At 43.3% G+C, this 20,209-nt stretch overlaps 1 protein-coding gene across 1 annotated transcript in view; it reads right to left on the bottom strand.

Annotated features, from left to right (window-relative positions):
- arvcfa (ARVCF delta catenin family member a) overlaps positions 1–20,209 on the bottom strand; it is a 31,556-nt gene that overhangs the window by 3,871 nt on the left and 7,476 nt on the right. The window contains exons 4-11 of the mRNA XM_034096490.1: positions 17,875–18,353; positions 17,610–17,793; positions 17,387–17,504; positions 3,844–4,012; positions 2,815–2,832; positions 2,628–2,699; positions 1,636–1,763; positions 32–182 (exon numbers count right to left, since the gene is read on the bottom strand). Of these exons, the coding sequence (XP_033952381.1) occupies positions 32–182; positions 1,636–1,763; positions 2,628–2,699; positions 2,815–2,832; positions 3,844–4,012; positions 17,387–17,504; positions 17,610–17,793; positions 17,875–18,353 (1,319 nt within the window). The remainder of the gene's footprint in view (positions 1–31; positions 183–1,635; positions 1,764–2,627; positions 2,700–2,814; positions 2,833–3,843; positions 4,013–17,386; positions 17,505–17,609; positions 17,794–17,874; positions 18,354–20,209) is intronic.

Here is a 20,209-nt window from a genome sequence, read left to right as displayed (position 1 = left end):
GTGCATGAAGATGAGAGTAACAAGCCTGTACCTATGAGGTCTTTGTTCCTTCGGTCCAACGCCAGGTTACGGAGAGCGATAGCCACCGCCCGCACCACTTTGTCGGCATCAGAGCGCAGCAGCTCCACCAGGATAGGAAGCCCCTTCTCTTTCCTCACTGTGGCCCGGATGAAGCTGGACCACTAAAAGAGCAAATACAAACAAGGTGATGTGGTGGCGTTTACATCTCTGTTAGCTCATCGCAGAATTTGTTGTCACTGTTTTTTTATATCTGAACGTGGAATCAATATGTTTTATTTTTTTCATTAAACTTTTCAAGGTGGGATGGGAGGGGAGGAGATGGGTGGGTGGTTGGGGGGTGGCGATGGTTTGTTCTAAGAAATTGAAAGTGGATGAAAATCATTGTCTCAATTGTGAACCTGTATGATTGTGCCTGTTCTTCATAAAAAAAAAAAATAATAATAATAATAATTAATACAAAATAAAGCTGAGTAAAGTTTAAGAAAAAGTAAAACATCTTAACTACCCACTTATTTCTCCACTTTCACCAAACCATTTAAACTCAACTGTAAAAGTACCATCAGTAAGAAATGAGTTCCACCCTCTGAATTGTTTGATGCAATTTAATCAAAAAACATACTGATTTTTACAACTCCTTTAATCTGAGCGAGGCCTATAGGTTGAATTTAAGTGACATTTATTGCACAGTATATCTTGCCAAAGCACATTATTTGACAGGCCTATGGATCCACTTAGGTTACATACTGTCGCAGTAAAAGCAGTTTTTGAACATACAGGCTGACGAAAAAGTCAATATAGAAAGTCTAGTTGGATTTAGATGATCTATCCTGCACTTCCCTCCTTCTGAACACTCGAACACTGGTACAGCCTCAGACACAAAGCCCAACCAGCCAAGAAAGTGTCTAGTCTGAACCTGTACATTGCAGACTGACATAAAAGGAGAATTCACCCTTAAAGGTCCCCTATTATACTGTTTTTCATCAATATATTGTAGGTCTCAGATAGATACAAAACATGTCTCTGAAGTGTTTGGCTCCAAACACCAAACAGATCATGCATTGTAGCATCCCATACCCTCTGTTTCAGCCCTGTTTCAAAAGTGCTGATTCTGTGTCTGTTACTTTAGATGAAAATAAGGAGCCCCTCCCCACGCCCCTCTGAGAGATATTTGGTTAAAAAGAACACAATGGTGCTCTAGAGGAGATTCAGGTGATAAGGTGGGGGGGGTGTTACCTTGGTTGGTGATTGGCTAATGGTTACACAAGCCAAACAATCGTTATGACATCATAAAGTGGCCAAATTCTGATCAGCTCAATTTCAGACAGGTTTTTAAGGTAAAGCTCGTGAGAAAAGCAGAGAGATATAATGTGAGGATTTGATCCAGAGACAAATTAGATCTGCTCCTATATCTATACAGGACACTATTAAAGCATCCACGGCAATCTTACTTGAATACACTCTGGGCAAACAACATGTCACTTCTTATCTACATTGATTTAAGTGTTAATGCTCCATTGTCAAGCTATAAAGTGACCATTTTTATTTTTGGGATAAATGCAACAACTTCTGTGTAAGGAATGCCACGGATAACGGTTAACTTTTCCATCTACTCACAGCCCATTGTCCCGCAGCGAGGTTCTGCAGGGCCCCCCCGGCTGCCTCCAGGGTGTTGTGGTTGTGACTGCAGGTAAGAAGAGAGAGGTAGAGCCTCACCACCTCAGGCTGATACAGCAGCTCCAGTCCTTTAAAGAGAAAAGAACAGAATCAGGGACGACGTGTTTTCATCCACATTGTTCGACAATTCCCTCTATCTAGCTTAGTTTAGGTCAATAGGTAAGCAAGCCAATATGAAACGTGTTAATGAAACTCTAGGTAAGAACATTACTACTCCTGCAGAGGGTTTTTTCCTTTGTTCTGAGCCAGTTGTGGATGCTGGATGTCTGACAAGTAGTATAGCGCTGACCCTGGAGCGTAACATGCTTATCATACTGATTTGCATTCACTGGCTGGAGTGTGGGAGACATGAGCTCAGCTTTGATCTCTGTTCAAACAGCAGTCAGATCCGCATGCAGTATTCAGCACTACAGTACTATTGTAAAAATATATTCCCAATAATTTCTATACACAGAATGCAATCATAAACGGGTTGGCTAAACAAAAGATAAAGATAATTTAGCAGCAGCAAATAAAGATGTCCCGCAGTATCTTGAGCAAATTCCTGTGCCTGCCAGAGGAAATGTTCCCCCTCTAGATGTTGCCAGATAAAAATGTCTTTCAGTCGGTGGGTCATTCTGTTTTAGTAATGAAACTCTCCTCAAGTGTTGCAGGTGCTGGAGTGTGGCTTTGCATTTTAATGAATTATTTTTCAGGCCATGCCAGCGTCCAGCATATAAAGCAAATAGCGTAACACAGAAAGCAGGTGCTGATGCTTGATTATAGTGCTATGGGACGATGATATACGATGGAAGATCTGCATAATGCATCTACCTTTAATCTATTGGTAATAAGCCTAATGTATAGCTTACTTATTCCCAAAAGTCACTGTGTGAGTCATGCCATAACGCGAATGTGAGGTTTTATGTGAAGTTACATACACAAGTATATACCTTTCATTTGTTCTGTACGTTTTGGTAAATCCAATGTACCGTACTTTCTGTCCATTAATCCATTTTTCCAACCTGTACATCACAGACATGCACACAATATAACACTGGTTTACATGATATCATTATACAGACACATAATCACAATATAAATGCCATGAAAATGTAGAGCAGTAACTAGCACACTGACCTTGATTGAACCATTCCTCTGATGGATCAGGATTGAAGGGAAAAGAAGAACAATGTCAAAGATTAGATAGCAGCAGATAAAGGAGCTCCAATATGCGGTGAGACACTGAGGGACCTGACAGTATCAGGTTGATCAGAGAGGCATTTGACCATTTTTGCAATTAGCTGAAAGGTTAGCAGTGAGGAAAAGCCGTAAAACTTAAAATCACATTAACTCAATCACTATTGTTTCTCCATTAAACTATGTCCTGCAGCACACACTGCTGCAGCCTATTACTATAACTCAAATGGTTACTTACATGGGTTATGCATCACTTCCAAAGAGTTTTAACAGTTTTATAACCTTCTTGCTTCTTATATTGGTTGCATGTAAAAATCAAATAACTGATGTAACAAAGTATAAACAGGCTTTTTCAATTTTGGAGCCTGGCAATCCTCCTGCAGGGCAAATATATCACCAGCTCCTGCATGCGCAGGGATATGAAATATTCACACTCTCCTTGGCATAAAAAAGGGCACGAAAGGTTAAACTGATGCTTGGAGCAAAAACACATTGAAAGTAAACATTTCAAACAGAGAAATTGTTGACTTACAGGGACACTAGTATAAAAAAGAAGGTAAATATTCTTTTTCAAACAAAGATGTTTAGGTATACTGTTATGGAAGGAGAAGAAGGAGGGGGAAAACAAAGAATTAAACAATATAACTACAAAACCTTTTGAAAGTATTTCTGCGCTTGTACAATCTGGGATATCAGTGCATCTGTTTGAGTAATCTGCACTGCAACTGCTATATTAAGCCCTTATCAGACTCAAATAGAGCATAATAATCTTAATGTGGGGTATTAATTGTTATCTTATCTCGAGGACACCATTAATCAGTAGATGTCCCCACACATGGGTGTTACTCATACACTGACCGCAAGCTTGAAATAAAAGTAAAGAATGTTTTCAATCAGAGCAACCTAAACTAAAAAGACGCAACCAGAAATGATTAATGTGATTTCATCATGTATGACAGTCTTTATAACCTTTGGGTTTTTTCCCTCCAAAACAGTCAGGCTCATTCTTCTTCTTCTGGTGTCCCACTGATCTCATCAGATGATTGCCGTGGGGCTCCTGCAGACGCTCGGCTCCAGGTATCTCTTTGTGAACATGATAGGACAGGTTTCGCAGGATGCACACGCAGTTCTCCACCGACTGAAAGGAGGCAGAAGATTTCAATCAGAAAGTTATACTGCAGGAGAAGTTTACTGGTGTTTAGTATTTATTTCCCCTTCCACATTAAAATGTATTGATTATATATTCCTTATCAAATTGTAAATCCTATACAATCTAATCTACAATACAATCTCGTTTAAAATTGTGTTACGATGTCTAAAGTTACTGATAAGTCACCTGTTTCCTGCCTGGCCTTGCCCATGGCATTAGTTTATCATTACGGGGCAGAGCCCCCGAGCGAAACAGCAGCAACCAGCAGGTTGCAAAAGTCTCAATAGTAAACTGTGCCGCCAAAACATAATTTCAGCCAATCAGCGCCGTCAAATATTTTGGTCACGTGGGCGCTCACGTTGGCGCCCATGTTGCTTACGTGCGTTGACGTGAGGAGTTGTTTTTTAGACTCGTGAGCAGTGTTGGGACTAACGCGTTACAAGTAACGCGTTACTGTAACGCCGTTATTTTTGGCAGTAACTAGTACTCTAACGCATTACTTTTTAAATTCAGTAACTCAGTTACCGTTACTACATGGTGCGTTACTCCGTTACTGCGTTAGTTTTTTTATATAGTCAACAGCCAGGCGAACAGAGATGAGAACTGTACTTAAGTACAGTACTTGAGTAAATGTACTTAGATACTTCCTGTGTCACATGCGGAGACGGGCTGTGGGCGTGTTTGTGTTGTTTACTAACAAGACTGTCATGGCGGCGGCGGAGCTCAAGTCTAGTTTCTCCACCTGGAGATATTCTCACTATTTCACTTTTGTCGAGCACAAAGAAAAGAACGTTTTAGTTAAATGTAAGTTGTGTCCTGGCGGGTCAAAGAGCCTATCTACTGCCCAAACCAGTCGTTCAAATATCTTCAAACATCTGCAAAAACAACATGCTGGGACGAAGCTAGGAGCTAAGACCACAGAGACTCAGCCGACGCCACTCCACCTGCACCTAAGCAACAGCGGCTGGATTTTAACCAAGGGACTGCTAGCCATGGGAAAGTCGATAAAGCCATTGCACGGTATGTTGTAGAACACATGCAGGCTATTGCTACAGTGGAGTCACCCGCTTTCAGGGAGCTAGTTAGCATGATAGCATGTCCGGGCGGCACACGGCATATGGGACGGAAAACTTTTTCCAACTACTTGGAGAAAGAATATACAAAAATGTAAAGCCAGCTAATATCGATGCTATCCAGATTGCATATAATGCATGTCAAGTTGATCAACAGATTGTATTATTCTCCAATGCAATAACAGTACTGAAATGAAGGCTATAAGGGCATTAATATAATGGGAGCCCTTTTTTTAAAGTAACTAAAACGTTACTTTTCACAGTAACGCATTACTTTTTTGTGTAAGTAATCAGTAAAGTAACTGAGTTACTTTTGAAATGAAGTAACTAGTAATGGTAACTAGTTACTGGTTTTCAGTAACTAGCACAACACTGCTCGTGAGTGACCAAGGTGACGCAGTATTTGGATGAGAATGGTGTGCAGGTGGAGTCGCCGGATCCGCCCAAGAGCTACTCTCCAATCCTTTTGAAAGGAGAAGTTTGGGAGATAAATTGATACTTAAAGACCTTGGACCGGACCAACCCGATTTTTATATATCACAGCAAGCTCGTGAAAAAGACAAAACGTATCAACAAGGCTTCTCACATGGCTAGCTGGATGCAAACAGGTAAATGCTATCTTTTGTTTCACATGCTTGCTCTTCAAACAGCCGGGGACAGATACGATCTGTTCAGAAACTAGACAAAAGTTAAACAAGTACAAACCACAGACTGTCTGTGTCATGGAGAATACAGTCGCTGGTTTATTTATGTCTGTAGGCCGTTGTTGTGAGTGTGGATGGTCGGAGCATATATAGCGTTAGCTTAGCCAAGCTCCATTCAGGGAACAAGCATTCTAAAAGGTTTTTCGCCTGCCGTCTGTCTGCAGACTTGTCAAAGCATTAATTCATGGTTTTTACTAACCGGTATCAGTATGTTGTTACGTCGGCATCATTTAGAAACGTGTATTACAATTTAATCACGGTAAAATATGTTCATGTTGTTGTTGTTGTTGTTGTTGTTGTAGCTCCTGAGCCAGCGCGTCTTGTTTGAATGATGCGAGTAAACACAGCTGACAGCTGCGGTGAAACTCGAGCGACTAGAGCGATGCGATAGGAGCGTTTAGAGCGAAGCGAATATTCACATCGCGTCCGGTCTGAACGCAGCATTAAAGCGAGCTCCGTGCTGCACTGGAAACGCGCCATTACATCACCAGAAGTCCTAATTTAAGGGGTCATTTCTCCCAAAAATAATGTTTTACTCACTCTATCAACAGCCCCACCAAAAATATTTTCCACCAGCCGCCACTGGCAGGGGCCTCCTTTATAAAGGGATATACGCTCAAAAATGGCGTACGCCAGTTTCTACGCAATGTTTGCGATTTATAAAATACTAACTTGACGGGAAAATGTGCGGTCCTCCACGAAAACTCTAACCCATGCGTACGCACTAAGCACAAAAACGGGAGAGACGAGAAACTGCGACACCGTTGGCAGAAGGAAGAATGGAGAGAAATATGTGGAAATAATACCATAAACAAAATGTTACCGCTCATTTATCATATATGAAGAATTCATTTTCAAACATTGATTAAAGCCAATCTTAAAATGATTAAACAAACGCCTCAATGCACACATAAACATAACTTGGAGAAATAAATAAATACGGATATGTTATTTAAAACTACCTCGAATATGTTGTGTTAATGTTATGAAATGTATTCTCATAAATGATGCGGTAAGCAGGAGAACAGAATTACGTCTAAACTGAGGCCGTTTTGCATTTCTATAGGTTGTATAGATACGAGCATGGTTTTATATAGGCTACTATCATGTTTAATCGTGTTTTATGCCGTTTGCCAAGACTTGATAAGTCGCTCGTAAAACACAGAAGGTATGGAAGCTAAGAACACCATATGTGGTAAATTGTACATAACACAACACATTGGTTGTATTTCCTTTAACTGGTGGATATAGAGTTGCTGCGGGGAGGGGGGTTGAGATGCACAGGCTGCAGTGGAGACGCTGCGCACAGCTGATCGACAGCTGGGACACAAACCACCAAATACAAAAACATAATTCAGATCAAGTCGTCATGATTCCCCGATAATTTCTTACAGTTTCTAATCAAGGGGAGGGTCTCCTGTCCCCGGTACAAACACACTGCCTGAGGAAGGTTATGTGTATTTATTTTGTCATTAACCTTTTTCGGAACACTTATTTATTTATTTTGGTGACGATCCGACTTCCATGCTGCTGCTCTGGAGTGCATCCACCAAACAATAGGATTTATCTCGACCTCCCCAAAATAACCAAAATCTGACTCGGGTTGCGTTCCGATAATCCAAAAATCAGCTCCTTAATTCTAACCCTATCTCCTATTCCTTGACCTCTGAGTGAAACGTCACGGGGTTAAGGGATAGTGGATAGGAGAATTCAAAAGGACTTAGGAGAAGAGACTGCGGTACTTTAGTTTAGAGAATCCGAATGCACTTTCACTATCCGACGTGTTTATGATGCGCCAGCGGACATCATGAATGTGCGTCTGCTGCTGTGGGGAAACTATGGAAACTACGGCCCATTCCCAAACCGCCCCCTACACCCTATCCCTACACCCTACCCCTCCGTTTGCGCGTTCACGCGGAGGGTCCGCCATATTGAGGGCTGTTCCAAAGCAACGAGTGTGGAGGGGGAGTGGGCTATCAAGCCCTCAAATAGCGAGTCTGCAGCGGTGCTGACTTGAGACCGGTCTCTACCTGACCGGAGTCAAGCTGTGTGTATCCGTCAGGAAACACGCTGTTTACAAGTAGTTCCAGCAAACATCCACTGATAAACTGCGATGTTAACAACCTCATGATGACCTCATATGTTTTTAACTTAGGATCGTACCTGTGTTTAGTCTAGAAAAAGGTAAATGTGTGCATTTTATTATAAAGTTGTGTATATTTACAGACCGTTGCAAAAACTAAGAAGCTTATAAACATCAGGTTTAAAACTAAAAGAGTTTTGAAACACAATGAAAGATGTTTGGAGTTTTATTTGAGTTATTCATTTAAACTTTTGGTCTAAGAGATGCTGATTTGAAACCGTTGTTACATACAGTTACGGCATTTCCTGTTTCTGCCGGAGAGAGGGGAGGCCGTCCCAAAGCTTGCTGCTGTAATTTACTCCCTCCATCTGACAGGAGGGAGCCTCGTTGAGCTGCGAGTGTGGCTACAGACGGAGTTCACTCCATCACGGAGGGGTAGGGTCGAGGGAGTGGTTTGGGATTGGGCCTACAGTTCTCATTCATAACACTCCATTCGATGTCTCACTATGGGATGCGCCTCATCGCGGAGCAAACAGAAGCATCAATCTCATTACGCCAATCCTGATTGGCTGGTGATCTTGACGTCAGCGTCAGGGAATCCACCCCCTATAAGTAGCTTGCGCTACGTCGCATGCGTCATTCGAACACCTCTTCTCGCTTCAGAGCACATCTCTATGGTAGCCGGGCTAGCTTAACAGTCCACAGACTGAACCCAAATCTAAATTTCGGTCGACGGGCGCTCGCCGGCTACCCTTCCTGCTTCGCAAGAAGACTGCTAATACTAACACACCAGTTAGTATTATAATCGACCTCGCTGTTTCTTCCTCGGGAATTAAGGTAAGGTTTTGACTTTCTCAAGCTAGCAACACACCTGTCGCTAGCTTGCTTTCGTTTTTCTTTTCTCTTTCTCACGGAGGAGGAAAGGATTGAAAGAATATTAACACACCAGTTAATATTCTTTGAGAAAAAAGACCGACACCGTCTTTTTTTTCTCCGGATTAAAGACAGGTTGGTAACACTTTTTTCTCGACGAAGTACCTGACAGCCCCCCCTTCTCCCCTCTGTGACAGAGCTGGAAGTCCACGGTTCCCCAGCTCTAGATGTGTTCCCGCTGCTTCGAGAGATGCCTCAACGCCATCCTCAAGTCCGCAAAAACACATGTCACAATATTGTTGTTGTTTCTCACATAAACCATTTTCCGCTGACGCATCCAGGCTAAGGGCGCAGCTCAAAAAATGAAAAGAAAAAGAAAAACAATAAAAAGTCTGTCAACTGTTCCCCTTCTGAGAGCAGCTACGGCCTCTCTCAAAAGGCGGATAATAGACGGGTCTGTGAAGGCACCACCGTCACGCGCATGCGCAGTGCCGGCTGCGCTTGTGAAGGCACTGTCACTACCCGATCCGTCACCCTACCCGATCGGTACTGCGCATGTGCGAGATGGTCCGCCATATTGGACAACTCCGGACGGCAACACCAGATGGACACTTGACACAGTGGCTTTTAGCAAAGCTCAAAAAGAAAACTCGAGAGAGATGAGTTATTGTTATTACAACGTGACTTCACTATTATTTAACAACTCTTTTTATTGGGTTCTTTTATTTGGGGTTAAGTCCATTGTCAGAATAAGTGAGGAATGAATTTAACTTCTGTTCGACAGCCATATGCCATACATTTTTGCATACATTCACAGTAAATATTTATTCAGTATGATAGCTGTCTAACAGAAGTTAAATCTATTTCTCACTTATTCTGACAATGTACTTAACCCCAAATAAAAGAACCCAATAAAAAGAGTTGTTAAATAATAGTGAAGTCACGTTGTAATAACAATAACTCATCTCTCTCGGTTTTTCTTTTTGAGCTTTGCTAAAAGCCACTGTGTCAAGTGTCCATCTTGGGTTGCCGTCCGGACTTCCGGACCATCTCGCACATGCGCAGTACCGATCGGGTAGGGTGACGGATTGGGTAGTGACAACCATAGACATATAAAGATATATATTTATATGTCTATGGTGACAACCACCGTCATGCGCATGCGCAGTGTCGGTGGGGATTGTCGAAATGGGGTACCACTGTGTTCAGACACTAGAGGGCCCCATAACACAACAAATAGAGACTCTGCTGGCTCTAAGGAGCATACAGTGGGAGATGCTCACAACATCTGCTTGGGTTTTCAAGACAGTAACACGGGGCTACAGACTCCAATTCGCTGTCACCCCCCCTCGCTTCTCGGGCATTCTGTATTCACAAGCCCGGGGAGAGTCAGCCCATATTCTGGAGAGAGAGATCCTCTCACTTCTAGAAAAGAGGGCTATATCTATAGTACCCACCGAGCAGAGTCAGAGCGGCTTTTATTCCAAGTATTTCCTCGTTCTCAAACGGGAAGGGAACGGAATTCAGCCAATACTAGATTTGAGGGCTCTGAACAAATATCTAAAAAGATACAAATTCAGAATGCTCACTCACACATCTCTGCTGCGTCTCGTGCGACAAAACGACTGGTTTACATCAGTCGACCTGAAAGATGCGTATTTTCACATCCCAGTATATTACCCACACAGGAAATATCTGAGGTTCGCATTTCAGGGGATCTGTTACGAATACAGAGTACTCCCCTTTGGTCTGTCTCTCAGTCCAAGAGTGTTTGTACGATGTACGGAAGCTGCGATAGCCCCGTTAAGACAACAGGGTATTCGCCTGGCGATCTATCTAGACGACTGGCTGCTTCTCGCACAGTCGGAGCAGGAGGCTATTACACAGACAAATGTCCTCGTAAAGCACCTGCTCAACCTGGGTTTCATAATAAATACAGAGAAGAGCATGTTGTGCCCAGCACGGACTGTACTCTTCCTGGGTTTACACCTGAACTCGGTGCCCTTTACAGCCCGCCTGTCAGCGGAAAGAGTGAAAGCTTTCAGAGCTTGTCTCGCTCATTTCCAGCTGCGCAAACATGTTCTCTTCAGATCATGCCTGCGGTTACTGGGGCTCATGGCGTCAGCCATCCTGGTCGTACGACTGGGACGCTTACACATGAGGGAGTTTCAGCGCTGGGTAGCCGCTCTAAAACTAAACCCCGCGCGTCATGGCGCGCGGAGAGTAATGGTTACGGTGAAATGCGTAATGGCACTGTGTCACTGGCTGCACCCGACTTTTCTAGTACGGGGCGTGCCTATGGGTGCTGTCCTTTCACGGAAGGTGGTCACCACGGACGCATGTCTGACAGGCTGGGGAGGTATTTACGAAGGTCGCCCGGTGAGGCGCACATAAATTACCTGGAGCTTTTAGCGGTGTTCCTCACCCTAAAACGCTTTCTGCCTTTTCTCAGAGGACATCGTGTCCTCGTATATAAACCGCCAAGGGGGTTTGCGTTCTCTCCAGTTACACATGCTGGCACGCAAACTGATCTTATGGAGCGACGGACGTCTCCTCTCTCTGAGAGCGACGCACGTACCAGGAGTGATGAATCTCGGGGCAGATCTACTGTCCAGATGTGCACCACTATACGCAGACTAGACTCTACATCCAAGGATTGTGAGTCAGCTGTGGGTGCGTTACGGCAGAGCCGCGGTAGATCTGTTCGCATCAAAAGAAAATGCTCAATGTCAGCTGTTCTTTTCAATGCGCGATCTAAACGCACCATTAGGCGTGGACGCGCTCGCGCACGTTTGGCCTCCGGGCCTTCTGTACGCGTTCCCACCCCTGGCTCTGATACCCCAAACTCTGGCCAGAGTGAGGGAACAACGCCACACACTTATCCTGATAGCTCCGCACTGGCCCGCAATGTACTGGCTAGCGGAGATATATCAGCTGCTGTGCGGGCAGCCGTGGCAGCTCCCACTACGCAGGGACATACTGTCTCAGGCGGGGGGGGCGATCTTTCACCCACACCCAGAGCGCTTGGCACTATGGGCCTGGCCCGTGAGTGGTACAATCTGAATACAGTGGGACTCCCTCAGAAGGTGATAAACACTATTCAGAGTGCGAGAGCTTCCTCCACCAGGTCTCTCTATGACTGTAAGTGGAGGGTGTTTGAGGAGTGGTGCCTTAAAAAAAAAAGGACACATCTCTTTTCAATGTCCTGTCGGGGTGATTTTATCATTTCTACAGGACTTGATTGATAAACAGAGCTTTCTCTACGATCAAAGTGTACCTGGCTGCTATTGATACGAATCAGGGTTTGCAGGCACCTTCGGGCCGGCGTGCTCATTCGACTCGTGGTCTGGCTACATCCTGGGCTTTGTTCAAGGGTGTTTCCATCCAAGACATTTGTGCAGCAGCGAGCTGGTCCTCGCCGCTCACTTTTGTCCGCTTTTACAGGCTAGACGTCTCTGCTCCTAGTGTGGCCCGAGCAGTGCTGGGCACCTTCTTGAGTCAGAGCTCTACCTGTTAAGTTCTGGTTGGTTTGGTGAATTTCGAGATAAGCTCGTCTGGCATTACGGGAGCTACAATATCCCATAGTGAGACATCGAACGGAGTGTTATGAATGAGAACTATAGGTTACTTACGTAACCCTAGTTCTCCGAGTAACATGTAGTGAGATGTCTCACCAGACGGCCCTCCTTGCTATGGTGAAGCGAGAAGAGGTGCTTATTTTGAATGACGCATGCGACGTAGCGCAAGCTACTTATAGGGGGTGGATTCCCCTGACGCTGACGTCAAGATCACCAGCCAATCAGGATTGGCGTAATGAGATTGATGCTTCTGTTTGCTCCGCGATGAGGCGCATCCCATAGTGAGACATCTCACTACATGTTACTCTGAGAACTGGGGTTACGTAAGTAACCTATAGTTTTCTATACAGCGGACTACAACATGGATGTTTAATAAGAACCACGGACTACTGTAAACTCATCTGGAGACTCTGCACCGTGCTCTGATGCTGTTGTTTTATGCTTTATGAACGTGGACAACAGAGAAACATATTCTTCAGGACCAAAGTTGGAATTGAAATAAAAAAGGAAAGTGAAACTTATGCTCGTCACCCTCTCCCTCCGGTCCACATTAATACAAATGATCCCAATACGTATGATTGTATGAAAATATCTTAAAATCAATACAAATGTATTTATTATAAATGTTAGTCCTTAACATCTATCAGTGTGTATATCACCATTCAAACATATTTTAAAAGTTGAACAAACCCCACACAGCTCAGTGAAGACTGTGAAATGTTGACTTTATTTGATCATTTCAGTAAAAACTAACGTTCATATTTCTCTTTTTGATTATAATACTGATGAAAGTTCAGAACAAAGCACTTTGGCTACTTACCACATACGTTTTAAAATGCTTAATAAGCACCGTAACTTTCATGATATAATTTCTCGGTCATAATCGGTTGTTTCCATGAACGGCCGACTGTTGAGTGACGGCAAATGCTGCGGCTGCAATGCATTGTGGGGCAGCATTTTCGCCTCTCCTTTCGGTTAGGGAGGTCCAGTGGTTCCTAAGCTAAAGGAGGTTATAAAGGAAGTTTGAAACCTCCTTTCCTTTCATTTGGAGAATTGGAACGGCACTTATCATGGCTGCCACTGAGGGACTTCCGGGTCATTTCACTTGGTTAGGAAGGTTCCTAAGCTAAATGGACTATTGGAACGCAACCACGGTGTGAGATGTCTTTTTTAGCTGTTCTGTCGTCATTTCCTGCAGTCAGTCAGAATGAATGAATGAATGGGCGTTTCTTTGACTATTTATAGGCAAATATGGGCGTTACGTGAAGCCCGCAAAAGCTGCACCGCATTTCGAGTCGATTGTGATTTATAAAGGGAAAGCGGCGTAAGAAGTGCTGTACGCACTTTCCTCGCCGGTACACAATGTTTGGTGAATCGGAAAATGTCGGAACATTTCTGTACCTATTTTTTGGATTTCTACTACGTAAGCAACCTTCCCACGTCAATCCTACGCACGGCGTTATAAATGAGGCCCCAGGAAATGATGGATACACGGATCGTGTTCAAATCAATACACAGGAAATATTGGTGAGTATTTTTTCCGGAATAATTACTATTTTGCTCTGAAATAGTGATATTTAATCATTTTGGAGTGTATTTATTACTCATAGCTTCTAGAGTGCGATAAAAAATGCAGAGTCAATTATATTGGAGTCAAACCATGACCACGCTGTAACGGAGGTGATCTCTGGGGCCGTAGATCTCGGTCTCTTATATTATATATAGTGGCGGCCGGCCCGTAGGGGCGCTAGGGGCGCCGCCCCACCTCTTCCCACATACAAAAAGAAATATTAAAAAAAATATATATATATATTATATTTTTATTTTTAATGAACAAGGTAAATATCATACAATTGGTATCACTAAAATGTATAATCTACAATAAAATCTCATTTAAATTTGTGTTACGATGTCTAAAGTTACTGATAAGTCACATGTTTCCTGCCTGGCCTTGCCCATGGCATTAGCTTATCATTACCGGGCGGAGCCCCCGAGCCAAACAGCAGCAACCAGCACGTTGCAAAAGTCTCAATAGTAAACTGTGCCGCCGAAACATAATTTCAGCCAATCAGCGCCGTCAAATATTTTGGTCACGAGGGCGCTCACGTTGGAGCCCACGTTGCTTACATGAGTTGTTGTTTAGACTCGTGAGTGACCAAGGTGACGCAGTAGTTGGATGAGAATGGTGTGCAGGTGGAGTCGGCGGACCTCGGTCCGCACCCAATTCCGTGCAAGAGCTACTCTCCAATCCTTTCGAAAGGAGAAGTTTGGGAGATAAATTGATACTTAAAGATCTTGGACCGGACCAACCCGATTTGTATATATCACAGCAAGCTCGTGAAAAAGACAACGTATCAACAAGGCTTCTCACATGGCTAGCTGGATGCAAACGATGCAAACAGGTAAATGCTATCTTTTGTTTCCCATGCTTGCTCTTCAAACAGCCAAGTACAAACCACAGACTGTCTGTCATGGAGAATACAGTCGCTGGTTTATTTATGTCTGTATAGGCCGTTGTTGTGAGTGTGGACGGTCGGATATAACCTTAGCTTAGCCAAGCTCCATTCAGAAAACAAGCATTCTAAAAGGTTTTTCGCCTGCCGTCTGTCTGCAGACTTGTCAAAGCATTAATTCATGGTGTTTACTAACCGGTATCAGTATGTTGTTACGTCGGCATCATTTAGAAACGTGTATTACAATTTAATCACGGTAAAATATGTTAATTTTGTTGTAGTTGTAGCTCCCGAGCCAGCGCGTCTTGTTTGAATGATGCGAGTAAACACAGCTGCCAGCCGCGGTGAAACTCGAGAGACTAGAGCGATGCGATAGGAGCGTTTAGAGCGAAGCGAATATTCACATCGCGTCCGGTCTGAACACAGCATTAAAGCGAGCTCCGCTCTGCACTGGAAACGCGCCATTACATCACCAGAAGTCCTAATTTAAGGGGTCATTTCTCCCAAAAAAAAAATGTTTACTCACTCTATCAACAGCCCCACCAAAAATATTTTTCACCAGCCGCAACTGATTATATAGCTTCATTATTGGCGAAGTATATTACTTTGTTCCACGCTAAAACATTGCGCAGGAAGCATGTGAATTTATGTCATTTATGCATCTATTTGTCACGATCTGTCTATGTTTTTAGTTTGTCTGTCTCTGTTTCCTGTTTGAAAAGTTTTCCCCCTCCCGTCTTGTCTGTTGCTGGTGATTGTGTTCACCTGGTGCCCCTGTGTTTTCTCCTCCCTCCTCACCTGTGTCCTGTTGGTTTGATTAGTCCTGTGTGTATTTCGGTTCTGTTTTCCTGTTAGTGTGTGTGAGGTCCTTGTTGCTGGTGACTGTGTTCACGTCATATTGAGGCTGTGTATCATGAACCACAGCGATGAATAAATGCCCACACCGGGTTGTATTTTAACTCTCTGCCTCCTTGCTTGGTCGGGCCGCTCAATGGTCAGCTTCACACACGCCCACTTGTGTTGCTTAAGCACTTTGGTTTATTGACCTTTTTTATTATAAAGATCATTATGGTTCATTTATTCTATTCTGAGTCAAATTACCTTCTATTGGGAGTAAAATTACCTTCTATTTGGAGTAAAATGACATTCTTTTGGGAGTAAAATGACCTTCTAGTTGGAGTGAAATGACGTTCGATTGGAAGTAAAATTACCTTCTATTATGAGTAAAATGGCAGTAGAGTTGTTTTTAATATACACTACATAGAGTAAATGACCATTAAGCAGAGTTCAATCTAAGCACATAATAGAGTAAAATGAACTCTAAAAATACAACTCTGAACAAAGAGTACATTTTACTCTTATACACTGAACAAAAATATAAACGCAACACTTTTGTTTTTGCTCCCATTTTTCATGAGATGAACTCAAAGATCTAAAACATTTTTTATATACACAAAATAACCATTTATCTCAAATATTGTTCGCAAATCTGAAAAAATCTGTGATAGTGAGCACTTCTCCTTTGCCGAGATAATCCATCCCACCTCACAGGTGTGGCATATCAAGATGCTGATTAGACAGCATGATTATTGCACAGGTGTGCCTTAGAATGGCCACAATAAAAGGCCCCTCTGAAATGTGCATTTTTGCTTTATTGGGGGGGGTCTGGGGGGGTCCGAAAACCAGGCAGTATCTGGTGTGAGGGGTAGGGGTAGGGTAATGTTGTGAATCGAGTGGCCCATGGTGGTTATGGTATGGGCAGGTGTATGTAATGGACAACGAACACAGGCCACTCGATTCACAACATTACCCTACCCCTCACACCAGATACTGTCTGGTTTTCGGACCCCCCCAGACCCCCCCAATAAAGCAAAAATGCACGTTTCAGAGTGGCCTTTTATTGTGGCCAGCCTAAGGCACACTTGTGCAATAATCATGCTGTCTAATCAGCATCTTGATATGCCACACCTGTGAGGTGGGATGGATTATCTCGGCAAAGGAGAAGTGCTCACTATCACAGATATTTTTCAGATTTTTGAACAATATTTGAGAGAAATGGTTATCTTGTGTATATAGAAAATGTTTTAGATCTTTGAGTTCATCTCATGAAAAATGGGAGCAAAAACAAAAGTGTTGCGTTTATATTTTTGTTCAGTGTAGGTTGGGACCAAATGTAATATTTCTAGAGTAACATTTTCTTCAATTTGAGTAAATTTTACTCAGAGAAATTTACTGTGATAGGCACAAAATTACTCTATAATAATGATCACGCCACCAAACACAGATTAAAACTAAACTAACAAACCTGTTTTGAAAATGTAAGAAGTAGAAAGTACAGGTATTTGTGTTAAAAATGTAAGAAGTAAAAGTTAAAAGTCGTCAGAAAAATAAGTGGTGAAGTAAAGTACTGATACCAGAAAAATGTACTTAAGTACAGAAACAAAGTATTTGTACTCCACTACTTCCCACCTCTGACCTAAAGTCACTATAACAACATACAATTTGATTACAACATATTTAATGCGCTCAAAAACAGTACATTGTAGGTTGAATTGTTTTCTATCAGTCTCTACATTTATGGCAGTATGATGATTTTACCTTATTGTCAGTGTCCTTGTTGACAACAGCTGACTGAAGGGCATGAAGCAGTGCTTCCACCAGCCCCTCACACTCCCTCAACCTCTGTCGAGCCTCCGCCCCGTCTGAGCTGACGTTCCTGCGGGAAACAACCGTGTCAGCAGCGCTGCGACAACTCAGTCCATCAAAAGTCAGCTTTTTGGGCAGCCATTGTAATTTGTTCCATGACAGAAGCAAAGGTTACCTCAGACATCCAGAGGTGTTCTTGAAGACGGTGGTCCACTCAGCACTCAGCAGTTTGGAGGGGTCGGCTGCGTCTCTCCTCCAGCCTGAGTGCGGGATGATGATTTCATCCGTCAGTGTTTGAAGCCCGTTGTTGATTACCATCATCTTCAGGGGCTCATGAGAGGAGAGGTTCCACAGTGTGCCTGTAAAAAGTACAAAAAATATAGATAAAAATGAAGGACAGGAGGGTATAACTCCAGGTAAACTGAAAAATCGAGCTGTACCTGTGACCAACTCTTTGACCTCCACGCTGCTCGTCCTCCTCATTAGTCGAACTAAAGCTGGGATGCCATCGCAGTTCTTGATGGCCATTTTGTTGTTGTGGTCTTTTCCATAGGATATGTTACGCAGAGCACCACAGGCCTTGCGGTGGACTTCAGGCTTGGGGTGGTCCAGTAATTCCACTAAGCACGGGACCCCGTTAAGCTGGCGAACCTCCTGTTTGATGCGGTCGTTCTCGTAACACAGGTGCTGCAAATAGGCGGCGGCATTGGACTTGACCGGGTCCATCGGGTGGCCGAGCATGGAGATGACCTCAAGCAGGTTGGGGTCTCTCCAGCGGGGGTCTCTGCGGAGGCTGTCCAGGCTCACCATGCTGCTGCGTTTGTGGGGGAACTGCAGGGTCTGAGCCCGGCACATGGCCTGGAAGAAAGGATTCAGGTTCCCCTCCAGCTGGGCCATGAAGGCATCATCATAACCACCTCTGAGGAGACCCATGCATGTCATTAGGATCAGGATAGAAAATACACAACAATCTTGAATTTTAGGATTTGATGAGTCATACCCAACATTTTGGGAAATTCACGTTTCAATTCTTGATCAGAGTTAGAAAAGAAGAATGATACTACCATCTGTACACTTGAAGTGGTTAGCTTAGCTTAACCTAAATGACTTGAGATAGGAGGGGGCAGCAAGACTTAGGTTAGAAAAAGGCATTTAAAAAAACACAGATGTACCTCAAAACATCACTAATTGTAAAGAGGTTCAGATGAAACGGCTAAGTACGGTTTACATTTTGTGATACCTTGTTGTTTGCAGGTTCCTTCATCATTTCAGGTGTTGATTGTAAAAATAAATATGTATGTCTTGTTTGTGTAAAAGAACAAGGCTAAGGTGTTAAAGAGTTAGGGTTGTCACTTTAAGACTGAGCCCTGCTAGATGTTCCCTCCGCCTCCTCTCCAAAATGTAGCCTTGTATTTCACAGACAAATATGAAAGTGTTATCGATCTTCTTATCTAATTATCAGCAAGAAACCCAATAAGCGTATTTCCCAAAATGTCAAACTATTTATTTGAGCGTAAATAATTACCAGGTAGAGTAAAACAGGTTTAATGGTGTCTTGTAATAGACTGAGCTTTAGGGACTTTCACAGCATAAGTGAGTTGCTTGTATCTTTTGTGAACAGCTCTGTCACTTATATGGGATAAGGAAAAGCTTCTGGCAGGCAATAGCAGGTGAAACCTCCTTATTTATCGACTTTGCAGAAGGCTGCCATTCCTGATTGATACCGGCTCCAACTTAACTGCTGTCCATATGTCTTTCTATTGTCTGGGCTGACTCACAGGCTAGAGGTGACAACCAGGTCAGGTGCAGCTACAAGTGTGATATATAATTTTCACAGCAGGTCATCCGTGATAAGGTGTCGGATTGTCGATTTGTACATTGTTACCTCTGCTGCTGTACTCTGGCAGTACTATAACACCTTACACTCTCTGGCTATCTTGAACATGTTCTTGTGGTTAGCCCAACCTCTAAACCGCAGATTATGAATAAAATGGTAATTCAAGTTCATTATTTGGCAATCACACATGGAAAAACATTGATGTTAGAATGTTTTTTATATAGATCAATATTTTCCTTTAAGGTCCCATGACATGCCCCTGCTGCCACTGTGTCAGGCCGTTGTGTCCTTGGGCAAGACACTTGCATATACCCGAATTTGCTCCTGTGTCCACAGTACATGACCGTTACATGTATGATATGTGTGTAATGTGTACTTGTAAAGCACTTTGAGCATCTGGAAAAGCGCTATAATAAATCTAAGGAATTATTCATTAATTATTATTATGACATGGCCATTTCTACTGATCATAATTCCATTGTTGAGGTCTACTAGAATAGATTTACGTTCAATGTTCCAAAATCACATTGGTTTCTCATACAGCATCTCTGTATAGTATGTGTATTCACTCTCTGTCCTAAACGCCTTGTTGGAGCTCCTGCCCCCCCTCCCTATGAGCCCACTGTGCTCTGATTGGTCAGCTTGCCCACTCTGTTCTGATGAGTCCACCACCGTTACATCGGAACATCAGTGTTTGTGTTACAATGGCGTTTGTTAGCAACCAGAAAATGACACCAGTAATGACAAACAGATGAGAATGCTGCGTGGGGTCTGGGTGCCGTGTTGGCGGGACGTTGCAAGGCTCGCTGCTCTGCCCTTTGAGGCTCGAGGAGCGGACAGTGTGAGCTGGGTTACTGGTGTCATTTCCTGGTTGCTGCGTGGGGTCTGCGAGACACCAGAGCCTGAGCACACACACACAGCGAGGAGATCCGCAGAGC

Source organism: Pseudochaenichthys georgianus, chromosome 12, assembly GCF_902827115.2.
Source record: "Pseudochaenichthys georgianus chromosome 12, fPseGeo1.2, whole genome shotgun sequence".
Classification (NCBI taxonomy): domain Eukaryota; kingdom Metazoa; phylum Chordata; class Actinopteri; order Perciformes; family Channichthyidae; genus Pseudochaenichthys; species Pseudochaenichthys georgianus.
Note: the sequence above shows the minus strand (reverse complement) of the source record. Positions and strands in the feature narration are given on the sequence as shown.